A 20,451-nucleotide genomic window follows, 5' to 3' on the forward strand; every position below is an offset into this window, starting at 1 on the left:
TATCATCACCCATCTTTAATTTTTAAATTTCCCACTCTCTTCAATTTTTCAATTTCATGCTATCTACCATCTTGATGATGTCATGCTTTCAAGGTCACTGATGGAGTCTTTGCTCCTGGCATTTAGGCAACAAACACTGACCCTTGCAGTTTTCAAGGTCAAAAGGCCACCGTTTTGGACTGTAATGTCAATGGTATCACATATATCAATATTGCATTGAAGTGCAAAATGGGCTGGAATTGGATTAGCCTTTCCTACTGGAGAGATTGCTACTCACCAGACAGAGTAAGCAGGGAGTAACAGACAGGCATACTGAAAAGAGACTTCTACATATTATCAACTAATAGACTCAGTTCTTTGTCAGATGCACAAAACATGTGCACATCCCCAAGCCTTACACACGCACATATGGCCACTGTTGCCTCCAGATGCTAAGGCCTGAATGTGATTTTTTTCTATAGTGATCAGTGCCAATGCCAGAACACTGGCATAGTACTTTCCACCACTCTAATTTTGTTAGTAAGAATTGTGGTATGCTTAACATGTTATCACTCCTTTGAGTATTATGATGTCATCTTCTGAGATAACACAGAAAAGACCAGTAGCATAATTATTCTGTGAAAAGAGGCAGTAATGCACACCATTGGTGATTTGTTCATCAACCTGAAAGTTGGTGTGATGCACCTCTCCATTTCTGGCAGTCGCCATCTTACCCCTTTGGTTCTACATAACTGTTGCATCCCACACCATTTCTGATTTGGGTTATGTATTCATATCTTGACCTGCTCCTGTGATCCTGTCCCTCTAGTGTCCATTCACTATTGTTTTCAGCAGTGAGTATTGATGTAATACGTGCCCAACCATTCTATCTTTCCATTTTATTGTGTTCTTTATTAGATTGTTTTCTCATTGAATCACTGCAGGACATCTTCATCCCTTTCTCAATCAATCCATTTGATCTTTAATAGCCTCCTACAACAACACATTTTGCAAGTTTCTAATTGTTTCATTTCTGTCTTTCTCATTGTCCATGTTCACACCATTACACAGTCTTTGAATGTTAGTATCTCTTTTTATAGGAAGTCATTTTGCCTTGTACAAATATTGCCACAATATCTGTCTTGCTTCATCCTTCTGCTGTTGAGGTAACAAAATGTGTCCACATTTAACATTTAGCTACAAGCATGTCAACCTGTTGTGCACACTAATAACTTAGATTTCTTTTTGTTACACATGTGTTCCAATTATGAACTTACAAAAGTTCCATTTCGTTAAGTATCTAACTCATTTCCTGTTCACTTTCACTTAGCACTGCCATCTCAACAGCAGAGTGAAGCATGTTGATTCTCAGTCTATGAAAAACAACTTCGACATTGAGATGGTCCTTTACTGTCTTCATAGCCTCTTCAAAATACAAATTAAATACCAGTGCTGAAAATGAGCAACCCTTACTTATACTTTTCCTGGATTCAGTCTCTTGTATCATTCTATCACTGCTGAATACTTCAGTATTCATCACAATATGAGAGTGGATTGTTCTTCCATAGTCATCATTTGTGTCATACTGTCTAAGAGGAGATGCAGAGTCACAGATAGGCACAACAAAAAGACTGTTGTTCATGTTAGTGACTTAGCATCTCTACTATAGGGTGAGTGGCAACTATCTTTTTCATAATGTTGTTACATTCCATTCTGGGTTTTCCATTGTTTGATTTTATCCCATTCTGCTTTATAGAAAGCCTCCTCCAAATCTAGAAACACAATGCCAGTTTACTTGTTCTTCCTATATCTGGCCTCAGTTCTGGAATTACTTCTCAAGTGCCTTAATGTCTCTTGAAACCAAACTGGATCACACATAATCTACTTTAAGTTTCCTATTCTTTGATGAAGTATTCTCAAAAGTATTTTTGATGCACTTGATACTAGACTGACTATAAGAGAATTTTCACATATATCAAATCTTGTTTTCTTTGGTCATGTAATAATCATATTCTTTTCCACGATAGAGCTCCTGCAGTTAGGTGAATTTCATTCAAATGGTTATACACTTCTTACTCTCCCCCTTGGTCTGATATTTCATCAGTAGCTCGGCTTTTGTTCAGTCCAAGTTTGTGCAAAAGTTTTTGAAAGTCAGAAAAATCTATTTCATCTCTCCTATCTCCTATCACTTTCTTGCACTATGTCCTTATTTTCAGGGAGAATATAAAGTTTCTCGAAGTATTGTTTCCACATTCTCGTCTTATTTTCTGCTTTCATTACCTAATAATAGTCTTCATCTCTAATAACTGTATTTCTCATTCTGTGATTTCTAAAATGATTGTTCATCAATATGTGTGCTGTATCTATGTTACTCTGTTTTACTTTTGCTTCTACTTCGTGGTCTTTCTGCTCCATCCATTTGCTATAGGCTAATAATATTGGATAAACCAGATAATTTAGGATGATTTACCTCTACACTACATATATATTCCATGAGCCACTATACAGTGCTTGGCAATATTATTGATTTTCTGTCCTATTCCATTCTCAAACTGAAAGAAGGAAAAATGGCTGGCCTCTATACACACCCTGATTTCAATTTTCTAATTCTTATTCTCAAGAGTCCAATGTGACATAGGTGATGGTGGAGTAGAACTGTCACACAATCTTCTAGAACAGAGTTTCCATAAATTTACCCAAAGTAGTTTCCTAGGAACTATGTTGTCTTTCTTCCAAGGATTCCCATTTGAGTTCAACGAGCAATTCCCTTGCACTTTTTTATCTGCTGTACTGGCCAGTTGTGATCCCAGGAGCACTCCTCTGGATTCATTCTATAATTACAGTCACATCTGCTAGATAAGAACTCCAAATTGTGTAACAATACTTTATGACGGGTCTCAGTAGCCTCTTGTATGTGATTTTCTGTACAGGTGTACTGTATACACTTTTCCTGAATCCTTCCAACAAATCTAAGTCTTCCATTTGGCATCTGTCATACAGAGTTTCCTTAATTCTTCCATTTCATATAATTTCTGAGTATTAACCCTAAATACTTACAAGATGTTCACCACTGATGTTGTAACAGGAAGAGCAATGGTTTTTTTATTATTATAAGGAGCCAGAATGACTAGTCAATAAGTGAAAAATTAGGGTTACCCATACATTGTTGCTAGTATACTTAATAGAATGTAGCCAGCAGTGGCTACATCTGTCAGTTGATTATAACCTAATTTATTTAAAATGGTTTCTGAGACAATAACCAACTCAATACTAGGCATAAGGAATAACTTTGATATCAAAATAGCCTCTACAGTTAGTGCAGTGTCTGTATTTGAAAGTGTCTGTATATTATTTTATTCATGACTAATTTTCAGCAAATGAAACATTATTTTTTCAGGTCTCATTAATGACATAATTTTTATTATCTTTACCGGTTTTGAAAAATTAATTTGTCATCTTCAGAAGCCTGCAAAATTAGGGATATAATAAATACTTAGACCTTGGCTATATATTTATGTGAAGTATAAAAAGTATATTGTCAATGGCCTCACTGCAGTAGTAATACCAGTCCCTCTCAGATCACTGAAGTTAAGTGCTGTCAGGCTTGGCCAGCACTTGGATGGGTGACCGTCCGGCCTGCAAAGGGCTGTTCGCAATCAGGGTGCACCCAGCCCTTTTGAGGCAAATTGGGGAGCTACTTGACTGAGAAGTAACAGCTTTGATCACGAAAACTGACAACAGCCAGGAGAGCATTTTGCTGACCACATACCCCTCCATATCTGCATCCAGGAATGCCCATAGGCTGAAGATGACATGGCAGTCGGTCAGTACCTTTAGGATCTTCCGAGACCTGTTCAAATGGAGGTTTTATGAAAATTATATTAGAGAAACTTACTGTCTGCTAAACTAAGTATTTGTAAGTTTCTGTAACACACTTTTATACTTCATTTAAATGTGCAGCCAAGGTCTAAAATTTGTAATATCCCTAATTTTATAAACTTCTGAAGATGAAAAATTAAGTTGTCAAACTGGTAAAGATAATGAAAATTTATTTGAGCTGATGACTGACATTTATCCTGGGGAAAAAGAAAAAAAGAAAAAAAGGTGTCTGTACAGTTTGATTAAATGTGGATGTCCTTGCTGATGATATACAACCATATTAAATAATGAAATGTATTCTCAAATCACAAATAAGATATTACATCTGCTGTATAGTTTACTAATGACACATGAAAATTTATCTATAATTCAGATGTAGATTGTCAGCAGTGTCTGTTCCTTCACAGACACACATGCCTGAAGGACATTTGCATCAGACTACTCAGACACTGTCAAATACAGACACTGCACCAACTGTATTTCATGCCAAAGCAAGGAAAAATGATGTCATAAACGTTCTCTCTCCTGATGTGGAAATCACACGAACAGGTTCAAGCATTACTGAATGTGTACACTATGACATATGGAAGTTTGGATTGGTCCAGGAGACATGCATATATGGTCAAAGGTTAACTACTTGCAATAAGTGGGAAATCCAGGTTCGAGACCCAGTCTGGCAAAACTTTTCATATGTCTATAGTAAACCATACAGCTGATGTACTATTGTATTTACAATTTGCAAATACATTTCATAATATAGCCTCTATCTGTACAATACAAACACAAATAGAAATAGAAATCAGTAAATGGTGTTTAGTTTGAATGTTAATTGGTACAGATACTTTGATGGCCAGGTTGTGATTAATGAAAGGAGGATGGCTGATGGTATAAAGTGCTGATAACCAAATTGTCTTCCATTGAGGGAGCATTAAAGACACTGCTGATGGAGATCCAACAATCAGATGCAAAGCTCAGTAGTATGTTTGGTGCAGTAATCAAGGAGAAAGCTACATACCAGCTCTGCACTACACAATTCTCAGACTCTGTGAAAGCTGTCAATATACAGAAAAAAATTACCACTCCAGTTAGGCAACTGAAGCAATATATTTGATACTCCATCAATGATGTCACAAAATTTTCTTTACTAGCATTAATACTACAAGAGTACTGTAGATGAATAGCTTCTGAATTGCATAACTAACAGAAGTTAATGACTCTCATTAATGACATAAGTGGACTAAATTTTAATTTTAGCTGTAGAATCCAAATGCAGATTATAAATAATGCTAGTCTCTGTTATTCTTGACTGGCCTTTATGATTAAGTTTATGTAACAGCATATGTCAACGAATCATAATTTTGTACATGAGGCAAACATGTCACTATATGAGGCAAAAATGTCACTACTGAACACTTGTAATTTCATGTTAAGGCTTGCAATAATGAATGGTATTAATATTAATGAATGGGTGACAATATCATATTTCTGCAACTGTAAGAGTTAGAGTATAATTGTCAAGGATAACAGTTCTCATAGTGACCAATATAGAATTTATCACACTCACCAAAATGGCTTATAACATCACCACATGTTTTCACATCATCTGGAAACTCTGGTAATCCCTTTAACTTCCTAAAAATCAGACCTGGATGAAATTCAAATAAGCCTGTAAGAAGATTTAGCCTCCCTCTATGTGGCATTCCAATAACTATTTCCTCAAGACCATCTGAAAAAAAAAGATATTATATTCTAAAGAAACATTTTAAAAATATGTTAAGTTATATGAATATGGTGGCTGTAGAGAATAGTAAGGGATACTCAATGAGAAACAGAGTTGTTGCATGTAAAACATGGTACGTGATGTGCTTTAATCATATTAGTTGACAGTTCCACAAGAAACCAGGAAATGGCAGCTCTACCTCTAATTTCAGATTATCACTGATGGCAATTTTGTGAGGTTGTTTGCATTTAAACAGTGGTAAGCACAAAAATATTGCTGCTAGTAACAGTAATGTGTGTGATGTTCATGCCAGGAAGATACTTTTGTACAAAACCAAGGATGATGGGGATAACTATGACTCAGATAAGGATTCTCAATATGTTCCTAAATGCAAATGTGCTTCCAAAGTTGTTGCTAATTGGATAAATGTGAATAATTCTTTCAACAAGTAAACAATGTTAAAAGAATGTGTTATTTTCCACTTTTACTGTATTAACTTTAGTTTTTCACAACTAGTTTCAATCTTCAATCTCAAGTGATTTTGTGGTTCTGCCCAAAATAAAATATATTATATTTCCTCCACAAATAGAAATATAATTATATGAATTCAAACATATTTTACAATGGAAAATCCAGGATGGAATGTACAATATTATGAAAAGGAAAGTTGCTACTCACCATATAGTGGAGATGCTGAGTCACAGATAGCCTCCACATCTCTCCCCTGCCCTCCGTCTAACCTGCAGCACTTCACTGTCTGCCAATGCCACCATACTATTCTTCCCCCTCCCTGCCCCAGCCTCTTCCTTACCCCCACCCATTTGCCACTTCCATCATGCACTGATGCTGCTGCTTGCATTGTGGTTTCAGTTGCCTGGGACTGCAGTCATGCATGTAAGCTTCATTTGTGTGTGTGTGTGTGTGTGTGTGTGTGTTGTGTTGTGTTGTGTTGTGTCTACGTCTGTTGCTGATGATGGCCTTAATGGCTGAAAGCTTTATTTATTTGTGACTGTCTTCTATCTGTGACTCAGCATCTTCACTATATGGTGAGTAGCGACTTTCCTTTTCATAAATAAATACAAATTACAAATACTTAATTCCATCTTTGAGCATATTTACAAGCAGTTGGTGTCATCAGTGTTAGCACAATAATATTAATATAAACTTGGACAAATGTCATTAACTATAATATAATAATCCAAGACAGATATAAATGCCACTAACTACAATATAATAACCCGAGATGGATACAATACATATTTATGCAAATGTCAATAACAACAAAAAGTTTCCTAACAGATCAATTACAAGATAAATGAACTACATAGTTCAGTGAATGACAAATAAATAATCAAACAAATAATTAACAATAAGTACATGAAACAATAATAAAATTGTTGCACAGTGTGACATATGTATAGTTTGCAGTTAATTTATTGTTCATTCTCATAACGAAAGTGGATCATTTGTCATATACTCAAGGAACTCTTCAGCAGGGTAAATTCCTTTACTATTCATCCACCTTGAAAGACTAGTTTTAAATTTATTTACTGGAGGACAAAGATATTTGTAACTGTTATGTGTCTTTGCAATCCTAGCATATAGCATATTAATTGTATGTCCACTTCTTATGTTGCAGTCATGAACTGTCCTCCTTAAGTCAAATTTACTCAGATTCTCTTTAACAAAGACAAGGCAGTTGTAAATATATGGGCCAGGCACTGTCATTATATTTACTTGCTTAAAATAATCTCAGCATGATTCACATGGGCTAAGTCCTGCTATGCACCTTATGACTTTCTTTTGTCATTTAAACAGTAATTTTGAGCCTATGAAATTGCCCCTAATAGTATTCCATAACTCAGGTGGGAATAGAAGAGTGCAAAATATGCATATAACAGTAGTTCTTTACTGGCACTGCTCCTCAGCTTGTACAGTAGATAGATGACAAGTACCGATTTGCCACATAACTTTCCTGTGTGGATATCCCAGCTGAGCTTTTGATCTGTGTGAAATCCTGATAATTTTACTGGTTCATTATCATGACTTGGAGCATTCAGATTGAATACAATAGCTTCAATTTTACTATCATTCTTCTGCAGTACATTTGCCTCAAACCAAGCAGTGCATCTCTCCATTGCCACTGGCATGCTGTGTTGCATATTTTCAAGGTTGGTATCACATGTGATGAGTGTTGTGTCATCACTGTAGCACTGCATCACATGGTACAATTGTAGGTAAATCATTTATATGAATAATGAAAAGGAAAGGTCCAAGAACAGATCCTTGAGGTACACCCTTTCCAATTGGGAGAAATTCTGCCATTTGATTATTTTCCTTAACTAACTGTTTTGTGTTGTCCAAGTAAGACTGCATTAGGCATAGTGCATTCTCTCTCACTCCGTAGTGGTAGAGCTTTTTTATGAGAATATTGTGGGAGACGATATCAAATCTTTCGTCAGGTCCAACAGTATTGCACAGAAAATATACATATTTTCAAAACAATTGTACATTTTTGCTACCATGCTCTCAACTGCTTTGATTGTAGAAAGGCTGGATCTGAAATCATACTGTGAGGAGGTAAGTATATCATTATGTTAAAAATATTGACTTATCTGTTTATGCATGCAGTATTCTATTATTTTTGATATTATGGGTATAAGTGATATTTGTCGATAGTTATCTGTAGATGCTATATCTCCTTTCTTATGTACTGGTTTAACTACAGATATTTTTAAACATTCTGGATAATTACCTTCATTTAAAATTTTGTTGATTATTTTAGTCAGTGGCATTACAATTTGATTTCTGATATATTTAATAACATAATTTGAGAGACCATTGTAATCCTCTGCTCTAGAATTACTGAGCTTTGCTATTGATTCATTGACCATCTTCTCAGTTACACGAGTCCACTGAAATTTGTCTGTCTGCTTACTGTTCATTTCTGGCAGCAGTATCTCTGCCTTATTCACATCCTCCATTAATGCTGTTATCTGATTGAGGACTGACAAAATGTGTGTTTAGAATATCAGGTGAAATTGGTGTTTGGTATGCTTTATCATCTCAGTTTATTTCTGTTTTAATAATTTCCCATGCAGCTTTGCATTTATTCACTGAGTACAGTATATATGTATCATCTGCTTTGCACTTGGCTACCTACATTTCAGACCTGTAAGTCTCTTTCACTTTCATATACATTTCCTTGCCAGCATTATTGTGCTTAGACCTATCATGATAAGAGTAGCATTATGATTCTTATTCTACCTAGATGTGAGGTGTACCAGCTTTTTAGATTTTGTGGCTTGATGTAATGATTTTGCTTCAATATTTTCTTGCAGCGTTTAGGACAACATGCTTCAAAATTTTCAGTTAACAGTTCTAAAAATTTGTTGGTAGATTCATTTGCACCTGCAGTGGTGATTATTTTATCCCATTTTATTAAATTCAGTTTACTTATCAACTTGTTTAACTTTGATTCATTAACTGGTCTTATAATTTTTCTATAGTCTATGGAAGTTTCAGCTGCTTTACTGTTAAGAGTTTGTCTGAGCCATAGTCCCTCATGACCTGAAATGACTAGCTTGATTGTGTCGAATTCTGTTTTGTTTAGATGAAAATTACATATTATGTTATCTAGACACACTTCCTGTCATGTGGGATCTTAATGTATTTAGCAAATGATCAACATTTATATTCTTAAACCTAATGACTATACTGATATCAACAAATATTAGTATTCTGCAATTTTTGTATTTGAGTAGCTAGAGTATCAGTTTCTTCAGAAGCTCCACAAACGGGTCTTCATTGTGTTTTGGCGGACAGTATACTGAAGCTATTATAATTTCCTGTTTTGACAAGATTATTGCTGCAGCTTCAAATTTTGCTTCTATGCACAGTCCACTTACATCTATAACTCCACAGATTAGTTTCACACTATTTTAACATATACAGATACACCAATAGGTTAATACTTGTTCTATAGTAGCTGGCTGCCAATTCATATACACATGGTACACTTAATTTTAGTTCCTCATTGCTAAGCCAGTGTTCATTTATTGAAACCACAGTGCAGTTTAAGTTTTCCAGCAATACTGAAGTTCATTAACTGCACATTAATATGTAAGAAAATTACACTTGTACATATCATAATATTGTAAGCATATTTTAAATACATTACCTGCAACAGAAAACAATGCTTTATGTACTGAAATGTCAATATGTAAGTTTATTGCAGATAAATGTATTTAAAATGCATTTACTTTCACATCATTATATTTCTATTTGTGGAGGTAATATAATATAATCTATTTTGTACTAAACTACAAAATCACTTGAGAACTGCCACGAAAGCTGAAAGTAGTTGCAAATAAATAAAATTATTGCAGCAAAGGTAGAAAATGACACCATTTTTTAATAAATTCATTACTGTGATACCCACTATGAAGAAAATGTAAACAATGTTAGGTTGTATCCCTTAGCATTGTTTATGCGATTTACACGGTCCACCTCCATAGCTGAGTGGGCACTGTGGATGATTGCCATGAGGGGGACTGCTGTTTGATTCCCAGTACTATCAGGAATCTTTCTTTAGTGCAAGGACAGGTACAGGATGCACTCAGCCTTGTGATGCCAGCTGAGCAGCTACTTGCCTGATTATTAGCAATTCCATACTCAAGAATCACAAGAAAAACCAGGAGAATAGTGTGCTGACCACATGCACCACAGTACATCCAATGATGCCATGGCAGAGGGTGACATGCTGACTGGTCAGAACCAGTTGGTCCATCTTTGGCCAGAATGTGGAATTTGACCTTTTTTTACATTATGCTTAACAATGTTTACATGTGGTAAGGCAACAATAAGATCAATTTTATACTGTGCTGAATCATAGACAATAATTTACTATGTTGCCATACTTCATTATTTAAAAAATTAGTAATACAAATCTCAGTACCATAAAATGAAACAATATGAACCTTTTAAACCAGTATTTTTGAAAGGTTTCACAGTAATGTATCATTAACTTGCCCAGCAAGTAAACAGTGGTAAGCCAACGGTAACTCATGTTAAGTGCAGTAAGTCTGCAAGTAAGCAATGTTAAGCATCCATTGATGTATTTTTAAAAATAAAATTTTGGATTGAATTTAAGATTTTAAAAATATGTTGTGCTCTAGAAATATCTGAAAACAATTACTTACCTGAATAAAAAAACACAATGGATGAACTTTAAATATCTTATTTATGAGATTTTATTGGAACTTTACTGTACAATTTCTCAAAACAGCTAGCTTGACCCTTACCACTGTTTACAGGAAAGTCTTCACACATCACTTGTGATTGTGTATATCAATATACAACACTAAATTTAAGATTTAGAAGAGGCTGCCAGCTTGGCAGTTTTGGCCAGCAAAACTAATTTATGCTTGAAAATTAACTATCTACACCTTCATGACGATATCTCCCACAGTATGGGATGAAACGTCAGGCACAGAAACATTCCTTAGAACATGGCCTAATGCCCATAAAACTGATGTCACCAAGGATACCCCTTTGGAGAATTTATAGTTTCATTTAAATTACATGTTTCACACAAGGCATTCTTGTCTTCAGAATCTTTTTTGAAGTCAGTAGTTGAAGTCTGCAGTTGAAATCTGTACAAATTATAACTGTTTTATTAAGTCAATATTCTGTTGCACTTTGAGGCATTTTCTAGTTTGCTAAGGAGAGTGTTCACATTTCCATCTGCCTTTCTGTATGAGGTCTGTTCAAAAAATTTCTGGAACATTCATAATTTTCTATCAATGGTGTGGTGGAGCAAAATATGGTTGACATCCCTGCACACATCTGTGTTTCATGTGCAACTGTCAGAAGTTTCATTGTTGTATGCCTCTTAGCCATTGTTCAGTGCTGTTTTGAGTAGAAAATTGTGTCACACAGTTTGCAAATTTCGAGATGGCAGAGTTAGAGGAGCAACGAGTCTGCATTAAATTTTGATTGAAACTCAAGAAAACTTTTACAGTGATACACACACAGGTAGCCTATGGTGATGAGTTCTTAAGCTGTACTTGGTGTTACAAATGATTCACATTGTTTAAAAATGGCTGGATGTAAGTTAAAGATGGCTTTTGTTCAGAATGCCCTTCAATGTCTATCAACAATGCTCTTGCCAGGATCATCAATGAAATTGTGCATGCTAATTGAAGACTGACTGTCCATGAGATCAAATGTCAAAGCCATGCTGTTAGTCTTCTTTAACTTTGAAAGAAAATAATTATCATCTACCTCTACATCTACATGAGTACTCTAATATTCACAACAAAGTGCTGGCAGAGGGTTCAATGAACCACCTTCAAGCTGTCTCTCTACCATTCAACTCTCGAAAGGCGGGTAGGAAAAACGAGCACTTAAACTTTTCTGTGCGAGCCCTGATTTCTCTTATTTTATCATGATGATCATTGCTCTCTATGTAGGTGGATGCCAACAGAATGTTTTTGCAATTGGAGGAGAAAACTGGTGATTGAAATCGCATGAGAAGATCCCATCATGATAAAAAATGCCTTTATTTTAACAATTGCCATTCTAATTCACATATCATGTCTGTAGCATTATCTCCCCAATTTCACGATAATACAAAATGAGCTGCTCTTCTTTGTATTTTTTCGATGTCATCTGTCAGTCCCACTTGATGCGGACCCCACACCACACAGCAATACGCCAGAATAGGGCGACCAAGTGTGGTGTAAACAGTCTCTTTAGTAGACCTATTGCACCTCATAAGTGTTCTGCCAATGAATCACAGTCTTTGGTTTGCTCTACCCACAACATTGACTATGTGATCATTCCAATTTAGGTTATTTGTAATTATAATCCCCAAGAATTTGGTTGAATTTACAGCCTTCAGATTTGTGAGACTTATCGCGAAATCAAAATTTAGCAGATTTCTTTTAGTACACATGTGAATAAGTTCACACTTTTCTTTATTCAGGATATTACCTCTGTTTTACTTGATTACTTTCTGTCTATTACTACGAACTGTAACCTTTCTGACAGGAAATCACGAATCCAGTCACAAAACTGAGGCCACTTGTGAGAAATAGTGTTGAAAGCTTTCTGGAAATCTAAAAATATTGAATCAGTTTGATATCCCCTGTCGATAGCACTCATTACTTCATGAGCATAAAGAGCTAGTTGTGTTTCGCAAAAACGTTATTTTCTGAATTCGTGCTGACTGTGTGTCAATAAATCATTTTCTTCGAGGTACTTCATAATGTTCAAATACAGTGTATGTTTCAAAACTCTACTGCAAATCGACGTTAGTGATATTGGCCTGTAATTCAGCAGATTACTCCTACATCCCTTTCTAGGTATTGGTGTCACTTGAGCAATTTTCCAGTCTTTAGGTACAGATCTTTCTGTGAGCGAGCGGTTGTATATAATTGCTAAATATGGAGCTATTGTATTAGCTTACTCTGAGAGGAACCTGACTGGTATACGATCTGGACTGGAGGCCTTGGCTTTATTAAGTGATTTAAGCTGCATTGCTACATCAAGGATATCTACTTCTATTTCTCATCTTAGCAGTTGCTCTTGATTGGAATTCAGGAATATTTACTTTGTCTTCTTTGGTGAAGGAGTTTCGGAAAACTGCGTTTAATAACTCTGCTTTATTGGCATGAATTCATGCCACAGAACAAACTGTTAACCAATGGTACTCTTGGGATGTGTTGTGATGCCTGTGAGATATGTGAGAAGGAAACAGCCCAAAATGTGGCAACACAATTCATGGCTCTCGCATCACAATAAACCACGTTCATCCTTGTTGATGCATGCCTATTGCACAAAAAATGAAATAACTGCGCTATCTCATCCTCTGTACTCTCCAGACCTGATGCCTTTGGACTTTTCTTTTATTTCCAAAGTTGAAAACCACATTGAAAGGACAAATAGATGAGATAAAAGAAAATTTGCAGTCTGCGCTTTGTGTGTTCCAGCAAAAGGCATACCAAGACTCCTTCTGCAACTGGAAATGGCATTGGGAGTGATGCATCAATTGTACAGGACAGTATTTCAAAGGAGACCATGCATAAAAAGTAAAAGGCAAGCACTGAAAAATTTAGTGGACAAATTTTCAGAATTTTTTGAACAGACCTTGTATAAACAAAGTTACATTGCAGGCACTTCAAAGATGTGCTTTTTTTGTTAAAATTACAAGATTACATTTGTAAGGTTTTTGCCCAAGTAATTTCTATATGTTCCATGTCCTATAAAGTGGCTTCATTCTTAGGAATTTACAGCAATGAATTTTACATTGAGGAATGTCTTGGAAATTATTTTGGAGTTTCCAGTTTGTAAAAGTAATATCAGTATTTATGCAGGAACTTTTTATTAGATTTTGTAGCTCTGAAATGCTAAGAGTTAATGCTTTTCAATAAAGTAGTTTTTGTAGAGCTTGGTACAATACTCTGGTTTCATTTTTCATCTCATTTATATATACATCATTTGCACTAGAAATTATAACACAGACATTGATGGACTGCAGTTTGTACTCCTTCATTATTTCCACATTACATGGCCCAACATTTACTATTCTTGTGACAGTAAAGTCCAATTTTTTTCTTTGTCACAATTTTCATTATTTTTCATTGATGAATATTTGAGAAGACAGAACTTTTAGGTTTTATAGTTTTTACGAGCAGCAATTTAAGCTGTATTTTGTTTTTTCCCTTTGCTATTCTACTGATTATCAGCTACTGGTTTCATCTTTACAATTTTTGAGTGCACTGATTTACTGTGGACCAGATCATAAGAATTATACACTGAACTGTTACACCATTTAAACAACTCAGTGCTTTTAGACGAATTGCTGAATTAAGCATAAAAAATACCAGGTAGATCATTGTTAAAAGACATTTTTTTTAAACCATGAGCAGAATGTAACATATTTAATTGCCATACTGGTTTTTGGGCATATAGCCCATCAGTGACATATAAAGGGTGAATCAGAAATCCACTAAGAAAATTTTGGAGGTTGTTCAGGGATATTTTCCAAGAATTTTGGTGTAAGGGACCTATGGTCTCCAGTGGCTTGTTACAGGTAACTACATTTAGTATCAATATTGCATTAAAAACATCCGCACAACAGGGCAGGTATGAGTGGTATGTGCTGTGTGCCTTGCTTGGAAATAAAGTTGTTCAATTCACTCAGAGTACTTGCTGTGGACAGCAGTAAGGCCCACATTACTCTTGATCATGATGCTTGCATTCAGTACTGCTTGAGCTTGTCTCAGGTTGGTGGTTCTTTTTTTTTGTCAGTGTTAGTTGTACATTGACAGTGATACACATCAGTATGCATAAGTCTATTGATGAAAAATCAGCCAATATGTATCCCGTCTATGGGTCCACTGAATGCAGTTAATAAGTGGCATGATTGTCGACAATAACCCTCAGCTGAATAATGTGCCAAGAGTGTCATTGATATCCATGCACTGAAATAACTACTGTTTGTTTATTGATCATGAACTAACTCAGTACAGCTTAGAAGAGAAAGATCCACACATGAGTACAACTGAATGTCCTTCTGTAACAGTGCATAACAATGACCACTAGGATGAAGTGCATGATCGTTGGTAGTGGCAATGAGCAGAGGAAGTGGCCTTCTAGAGAATCCAATATAGAAGGGCCTCCTGGAGTGGCTGGTGAAGGTGCAGGATGGCACATCTGATGGGTAGCAGTGATGGCGAGTGTTATGGCCTGAAACATAGGCTTGAGGATGGCTGGTGGTCAGTGTGGAGTCCAGAGCAGGATTGGCCATCAAGAGGCTGAGTGGCAACCTAAGCAACCATCAGTGTAGGAATACAAGCATGGTGTTACATGGACACATGACCATGAGGATGCAAGTAGGTAACTGCAACTGCAGCACTGTTTATCACAACCTGCACGCCATGTATCAGCATGGCTTGCACTCATGTACTCTGTGGCAGCTACAGGTGGTTTGGTGGTACACAGCTCAGCAACTCTTCTGTGACATACAACCTCCGAGGAAAAGTAGGGGCCACTGCAGACACACGCCTGCGTATACTACAGTCCTTCCCCTTGAGAGAGATGGTGTAACCATCCAGGAGACATAGCACATCCAGGGGTGGAGGCTTCTAGTAGTCACCAGCAGACTGGAACAAGACAACAGGATCATTAGTCAATGAACACAACAAATGGTTCCCATGAAAGAAGTGCACCATGTTCCTGTAGTGCAACAGCAACTGACCACCATATATGGTGACGAGAAAGGTGAGGGCAGAGGCAGGGGTGGCAGTGCAGAGTCCATGAAGGTGTAGACCAGGCCAATTATAGCACAATGGGATCATTGGTGTCAACAGGGATGGCTGGCAGGAAGCAGGGACAGCCACAGGGATGATGACAGCACCATGAGTGCCAGCCACAGGATGGCTAGTGACAGTCATGGAGGAGGCTGCATGGTTGGCCAAGGTATCACAGAGGCCAGGTGATGACATGATGACAGGAGCATTGGCTGTGACAGAGCTGATGACAAAAGTACTAGCTCCTGGTGGCATCAAGTGTAAGCGCTCGGACTGTACCAGAGGAACACCTGGAGAAGATCTCTGTGAACAAGAAATGGAGTGCCACGCATCATGACAACAATGCAACAGACATGACGGCCCAGCTTGCCACCCTGAAAAACTTCCAGACTCCCTGTCAGCAGGCTGTGGAAAAAACTGGAGAAACTGAGTGGGGTGAATGGTGCTCTGCAGCAGGTTTTGAGTTGCCTGACCCTGGAACTGATGGGCTGGAATTAATGATGAACTGCCTGACCCCTGCAATGGAGGGCAATGATTGATATCTCCAGTGAGTGGGAACACACTGCATGTGAAAGAGAACTTTAGTGTACACAAAAACATGAGAAATATGCAGACTGACAACAGAACACAAGAGAATGCACATAGGGACAAGACATGACAGGACTGTCCAAAAAGCACAGAAAAGAGTACATTTCCAAGAACCTACATCTGCTGTGAAGCAGGCACACAAATTATGAAGGAATGGCTACCAATACTGAGAGAACTAAACAATGGAATGCAGGCACGGAATCCAGTACATGTCTAGTACATGGGTGGACACTGCGCTATACTGGGATTAGAATACAGACTGGCACAACACAATAAGGATGAATATGCTGCCCCATCAATATGACCAGTACACAAGAAAGATTGCTGAGGTTGAAATGGTTGAAAAACACATGGACAGTGGAGAATGAATGGAACCTGGCTCCAGAAAAACCAATGAAGATGCATCAAGAAACACTGGAACACACAGGAAGACATGGACACATCATTCTTGTCCTGTCCAGGCATTGTTGTCCCCGGGAAGAAGGCCATGGCTCCATCACCTGGGGGAAATGCAACCTGGCATGGGGGCATTGGGCTTCACATGGCAGGGGAGAGGCGACTGGGTGATGGATGAGACCAGAAGTTGGTGCTGCAGCCAGCAAAACATGAGCAGGCACTGGAGTGGGTGATGCTTGAGCACACACTGAACTGATGGTTGGTTGGTTTGTGGGACTGAAGGGACCAGACTACTAGGGCCATCCGTCCCTTTTTCCATGAACTTGAAACACCCACAAAGAATAAGAACAAACAATGAGGATGACAAGAGATGACACAGGACAAGAGAGACACAGACAGAGACCAGAAAAAAGGAATTAAAATCACACTGAGTGTGACAGTGGTTGGCCAACCATAGAAACAAAAAAGGAAAAGCCAACCACCAAGAAACACACTAAAAACCCCAGTCTAAAATCATAGGCCAAAGGCCAGACTCAACACAAAAAAAGGACAAATACTTAGATCAAGTGATAAAAACTCCCTGGACAAATAAAACCCAAAACTAAATCTGCCATCGCAATGTCATCTGATAAAAGTGCAGGAAGCGTATCAGGCAGTGCAAATGTTTGCCTGAGCAGAGTTAAAAGTGGGCAGTCCAACAAGATGTGGACCACCATCAAAGCTGATCCGCACCGACATAAAGGTGGGTCCTTGGGGTGCAATAAATAGCTGTGTGTTATCCAGGTGTGACCAATGCGCAGCTGGCAGAGAACAACAGAGTCCTTGTGAGAGACCCGCAAGGACGAGCGCCACACACTGGTAGCCTCCTTGATGGCCCGAAGTTCGTTGAGTGAAGGAAGGGTGCGCCATTCTTCACCCCAGGTGCAAAGTACCTTCTGCCACAAAACTGATCTGAGGTCACTCTCCGAAAGGCCAATCTCCAAGGCTGGTGCACCGACAGCCTGTTTGGCCAGCATGTCAACACATTCATTTCCTGGAATGGCGACATGACCCGGGGTCCACACAAAGACCACAGAGTGACCACAACGGGTAAGATTATGGAGGGACTCTTGGATAGCCATCACCAGCACAAGACAAGAGTGAAGGAAACACTGGTACATAGCATGTAAACCGCTCAGGGAGCCACTACAGATAACAAAGGACTCACCTGAGCAGGAGCGGATATACTCTAGGGCGCGAGAAATGGTGACCAGCTCGGCAGTGAAAACACTGCAGCCAGCCAGCAATGAGTGTTGTTCATAATGATCCCTTTGAGTAAGAGCATAACTGACACAACCAGCAACCATTGAACCATCAGTATAGACGACGTCAGAGCCTTGAAACGCAGCAAGGATTGAAAGAAAGCAGCGGCAGAGGGCCTCAGGAGGGACTGAGTCCTTCGGGCCCTGTGCCAAATCGAGCCGAAGGCATGGGTGGGGCACAAATCATGGGGGTGTACACAGAGGGTCCTGGAAAAGAGGTGGGATATGGAAAACCTCAAGCCCAGAGAGAAGAGCTCTGACGCAAACCATGATCGTATGCCCTGACCAGGGCCGCCGTTCCGGAAGATGGATGACCGACTGCAGGAACAGAGACAATAATTGGGTTGCCCGGGCAAGCTACAAATGCATGTAGCATAAGCAGCCAGTAATCGTTGGCGCCGGAACCGCAATGGGGGGACACCTGCCTCCACAAGTATGCTGTTGGCAGAGCTTTGTCCGGAAAGCTCCAGTGGTGAGTCGGACCCCACTGTGAAGGATGGGGTCAAGCAACTGCAATGCGGAAGGTGATACCGAATCGTATGCCAGGCTACCATAATCAAGATAGGACTGAATTAATGCCTGGTACAGCCGTAGAAGGGTAGACCGAATGGCACCCCAGCTGGGGTGACTCAAGCAACAAAGGGCATTAAGATGCCACCAGCACGTCTGTTGAAGCTGCCGAATATGAGGGAGCCAAGCCAACTGGGTATCAAAAACCAATCCCAAAAACCGATGCGTCTCTACCACAGCAAGAGGTCTGCCATCAAGATAAAGCCGTGGCTCAGGGTGAACAGTGGGTCACCGGCAAAAATGCATAACGCAGGTCTTTGCTGTCGAAAACTGGAAGCCATGTGCTACAGCCCAAGACTGCGCCTTTTGGATAGGGCTCTGCAGCTGCTGTTCAGCAGCTGCAATGCCAGTGGAGCTATAGTATAGGCAGAAGTCGTCAGCATACAAGGAAGCTGAGACAGACGTTCCCACTGCCACAGTGAGCCCATTAATTGCAGTAAAAAGAGGCAGACACTTAAGACAGATCCTTGTGGTACCCTATTCACCTGAACTCAGGAGGAACTATGGGAGGCTGCAACTTGCACACGGAAGGAATGAAACAGAAACTTTTGTATGAAAATCCGGAGTGGACTCCGAAGACCCCAACCATGAAGCGTGGAGAAGATGTGATGTTGCCATTTCATATCGTACGCCTTCCGTATGTCAAAAAAGATGGCGACCAGATGCTGATGGCGGGCAAAGGCCGTACAGATGGCAGAATCCAGGCAAACCAGAATATTGGTGGCAGAACGGCCCTTACAGAACCCACCCTGAGACAGAGCCAGAAGGCCCCGAGACTCAAGCAGGCAACTCAACCTCCGGCTCACCATGCGTTCAAGCAACTTGCAAAGAATGTTGTTGAGGCTAATGGGGCGGTAGCTGTCCACCTCCAGTTCGTTCTTGTCAGGTTTCAACATGGGGAATACGATGTTTTCCTGCCATTGTGACAGGAACTCACACTCAACCAAGATTCGGTTGAAAAGGTCTAGAAGGCGTCGCTGGCAGTCCACCGAGAGGTGTTTTGAGTATCTGACAGTGGATGCAATCAGGACCGGGAGCTGTATCAGGGCAAGCGGCTAGGGCACTTTGGAATTCCCGCTCACTGAACGGAGCATTGTACGATTCAGGGTGGCGTGTGTGAAATGAAAGCCTCCAAAGTTCCAACCACTCTTTCAGGGAGCGGAAGGCCAGTGGGTAATTCGCAGAAGCAGAACTCTGAGCAAAATGCTCCGCTAAGTGGTTTGCAATTGTGTCGGAGTCAGTACAGACTGCTCCATTCAGTGAAAGTGCAGGTACACTGACGGGAGTCCGATAGCCATTGAGTTGCCTAATCTTGGCCCAAACCTGTGATGGAGCGGTACAGAGGCCAATGGTGGAGACATACCTTTCCCAGCACTCCTGCTTACATTGGCGAATGAGGTGGCGGGCTCGTGCACAGAGCCGTTTAAAGGCGATGAGGTGTTCCAATGAGGGATGCTGCTTGTGATGCTGGAGTGCCCGCCTGCGATCTTTAATCACTTCAGTGATCTCAGGCAACCACCAAGGCACAGTCCTCCACTGAGGGGACCCAGAAGAACAGGGAATGGCAGATTCTGCGGCAGTAATGATGCCGGTGGTGACCGAATGAACCACCGCATCAATGGCTTCATTGGAAAGAGGTTCAATAGTGGCAATGGAGGTGAACAAGTCCCAGTCATCCTTATTCACAACCCATCTGCAGGGG

General features: G+C 39.3%; 1 protein-coding gene across 2 annotated transcripts in view; it reads right to left on the bottom strand.

The window, feature by feature from the left end:
- LOC124795215 (probable 2-oxoglutarate dehydrogenase E1 component DHKTD1 homolog, mitochondrial) overlaps nt 1–20,451 on the bottom strand; it is a 355,821-nt gene that overhangs the window by 244,434 nt on the left and 90,936 nt on the right. For both annotated transcript variants that reach the window (XM_047259132.1, XM_047259133.1), the window contains exon 5: nt 5,423–5,584. In XM_047259132.1, coding sequence (XP_047115088.1) covers nt 5,423–5,584 — 162 coding nt within the window. The remainder of the gene's footprint in view (nt 1–5,422; nt 5,585–20,451) is intronic.

Source organism: Schistocerca piceifrons, chromosome 4, assembly GCF_021461385.2.
Source record: "Schistocerca piceifrons isolate TAMUIC-IGC-003096 chromosome 4, iqSchPice1.1, whole genome shotgun sequence".
Taxonomy (NCBI): Eukaryota; Metazoa; Arthropoda; class Insecta; order Orthoptera; family Acrididae; genus Schistocerca; species Schistocerca piceifrons.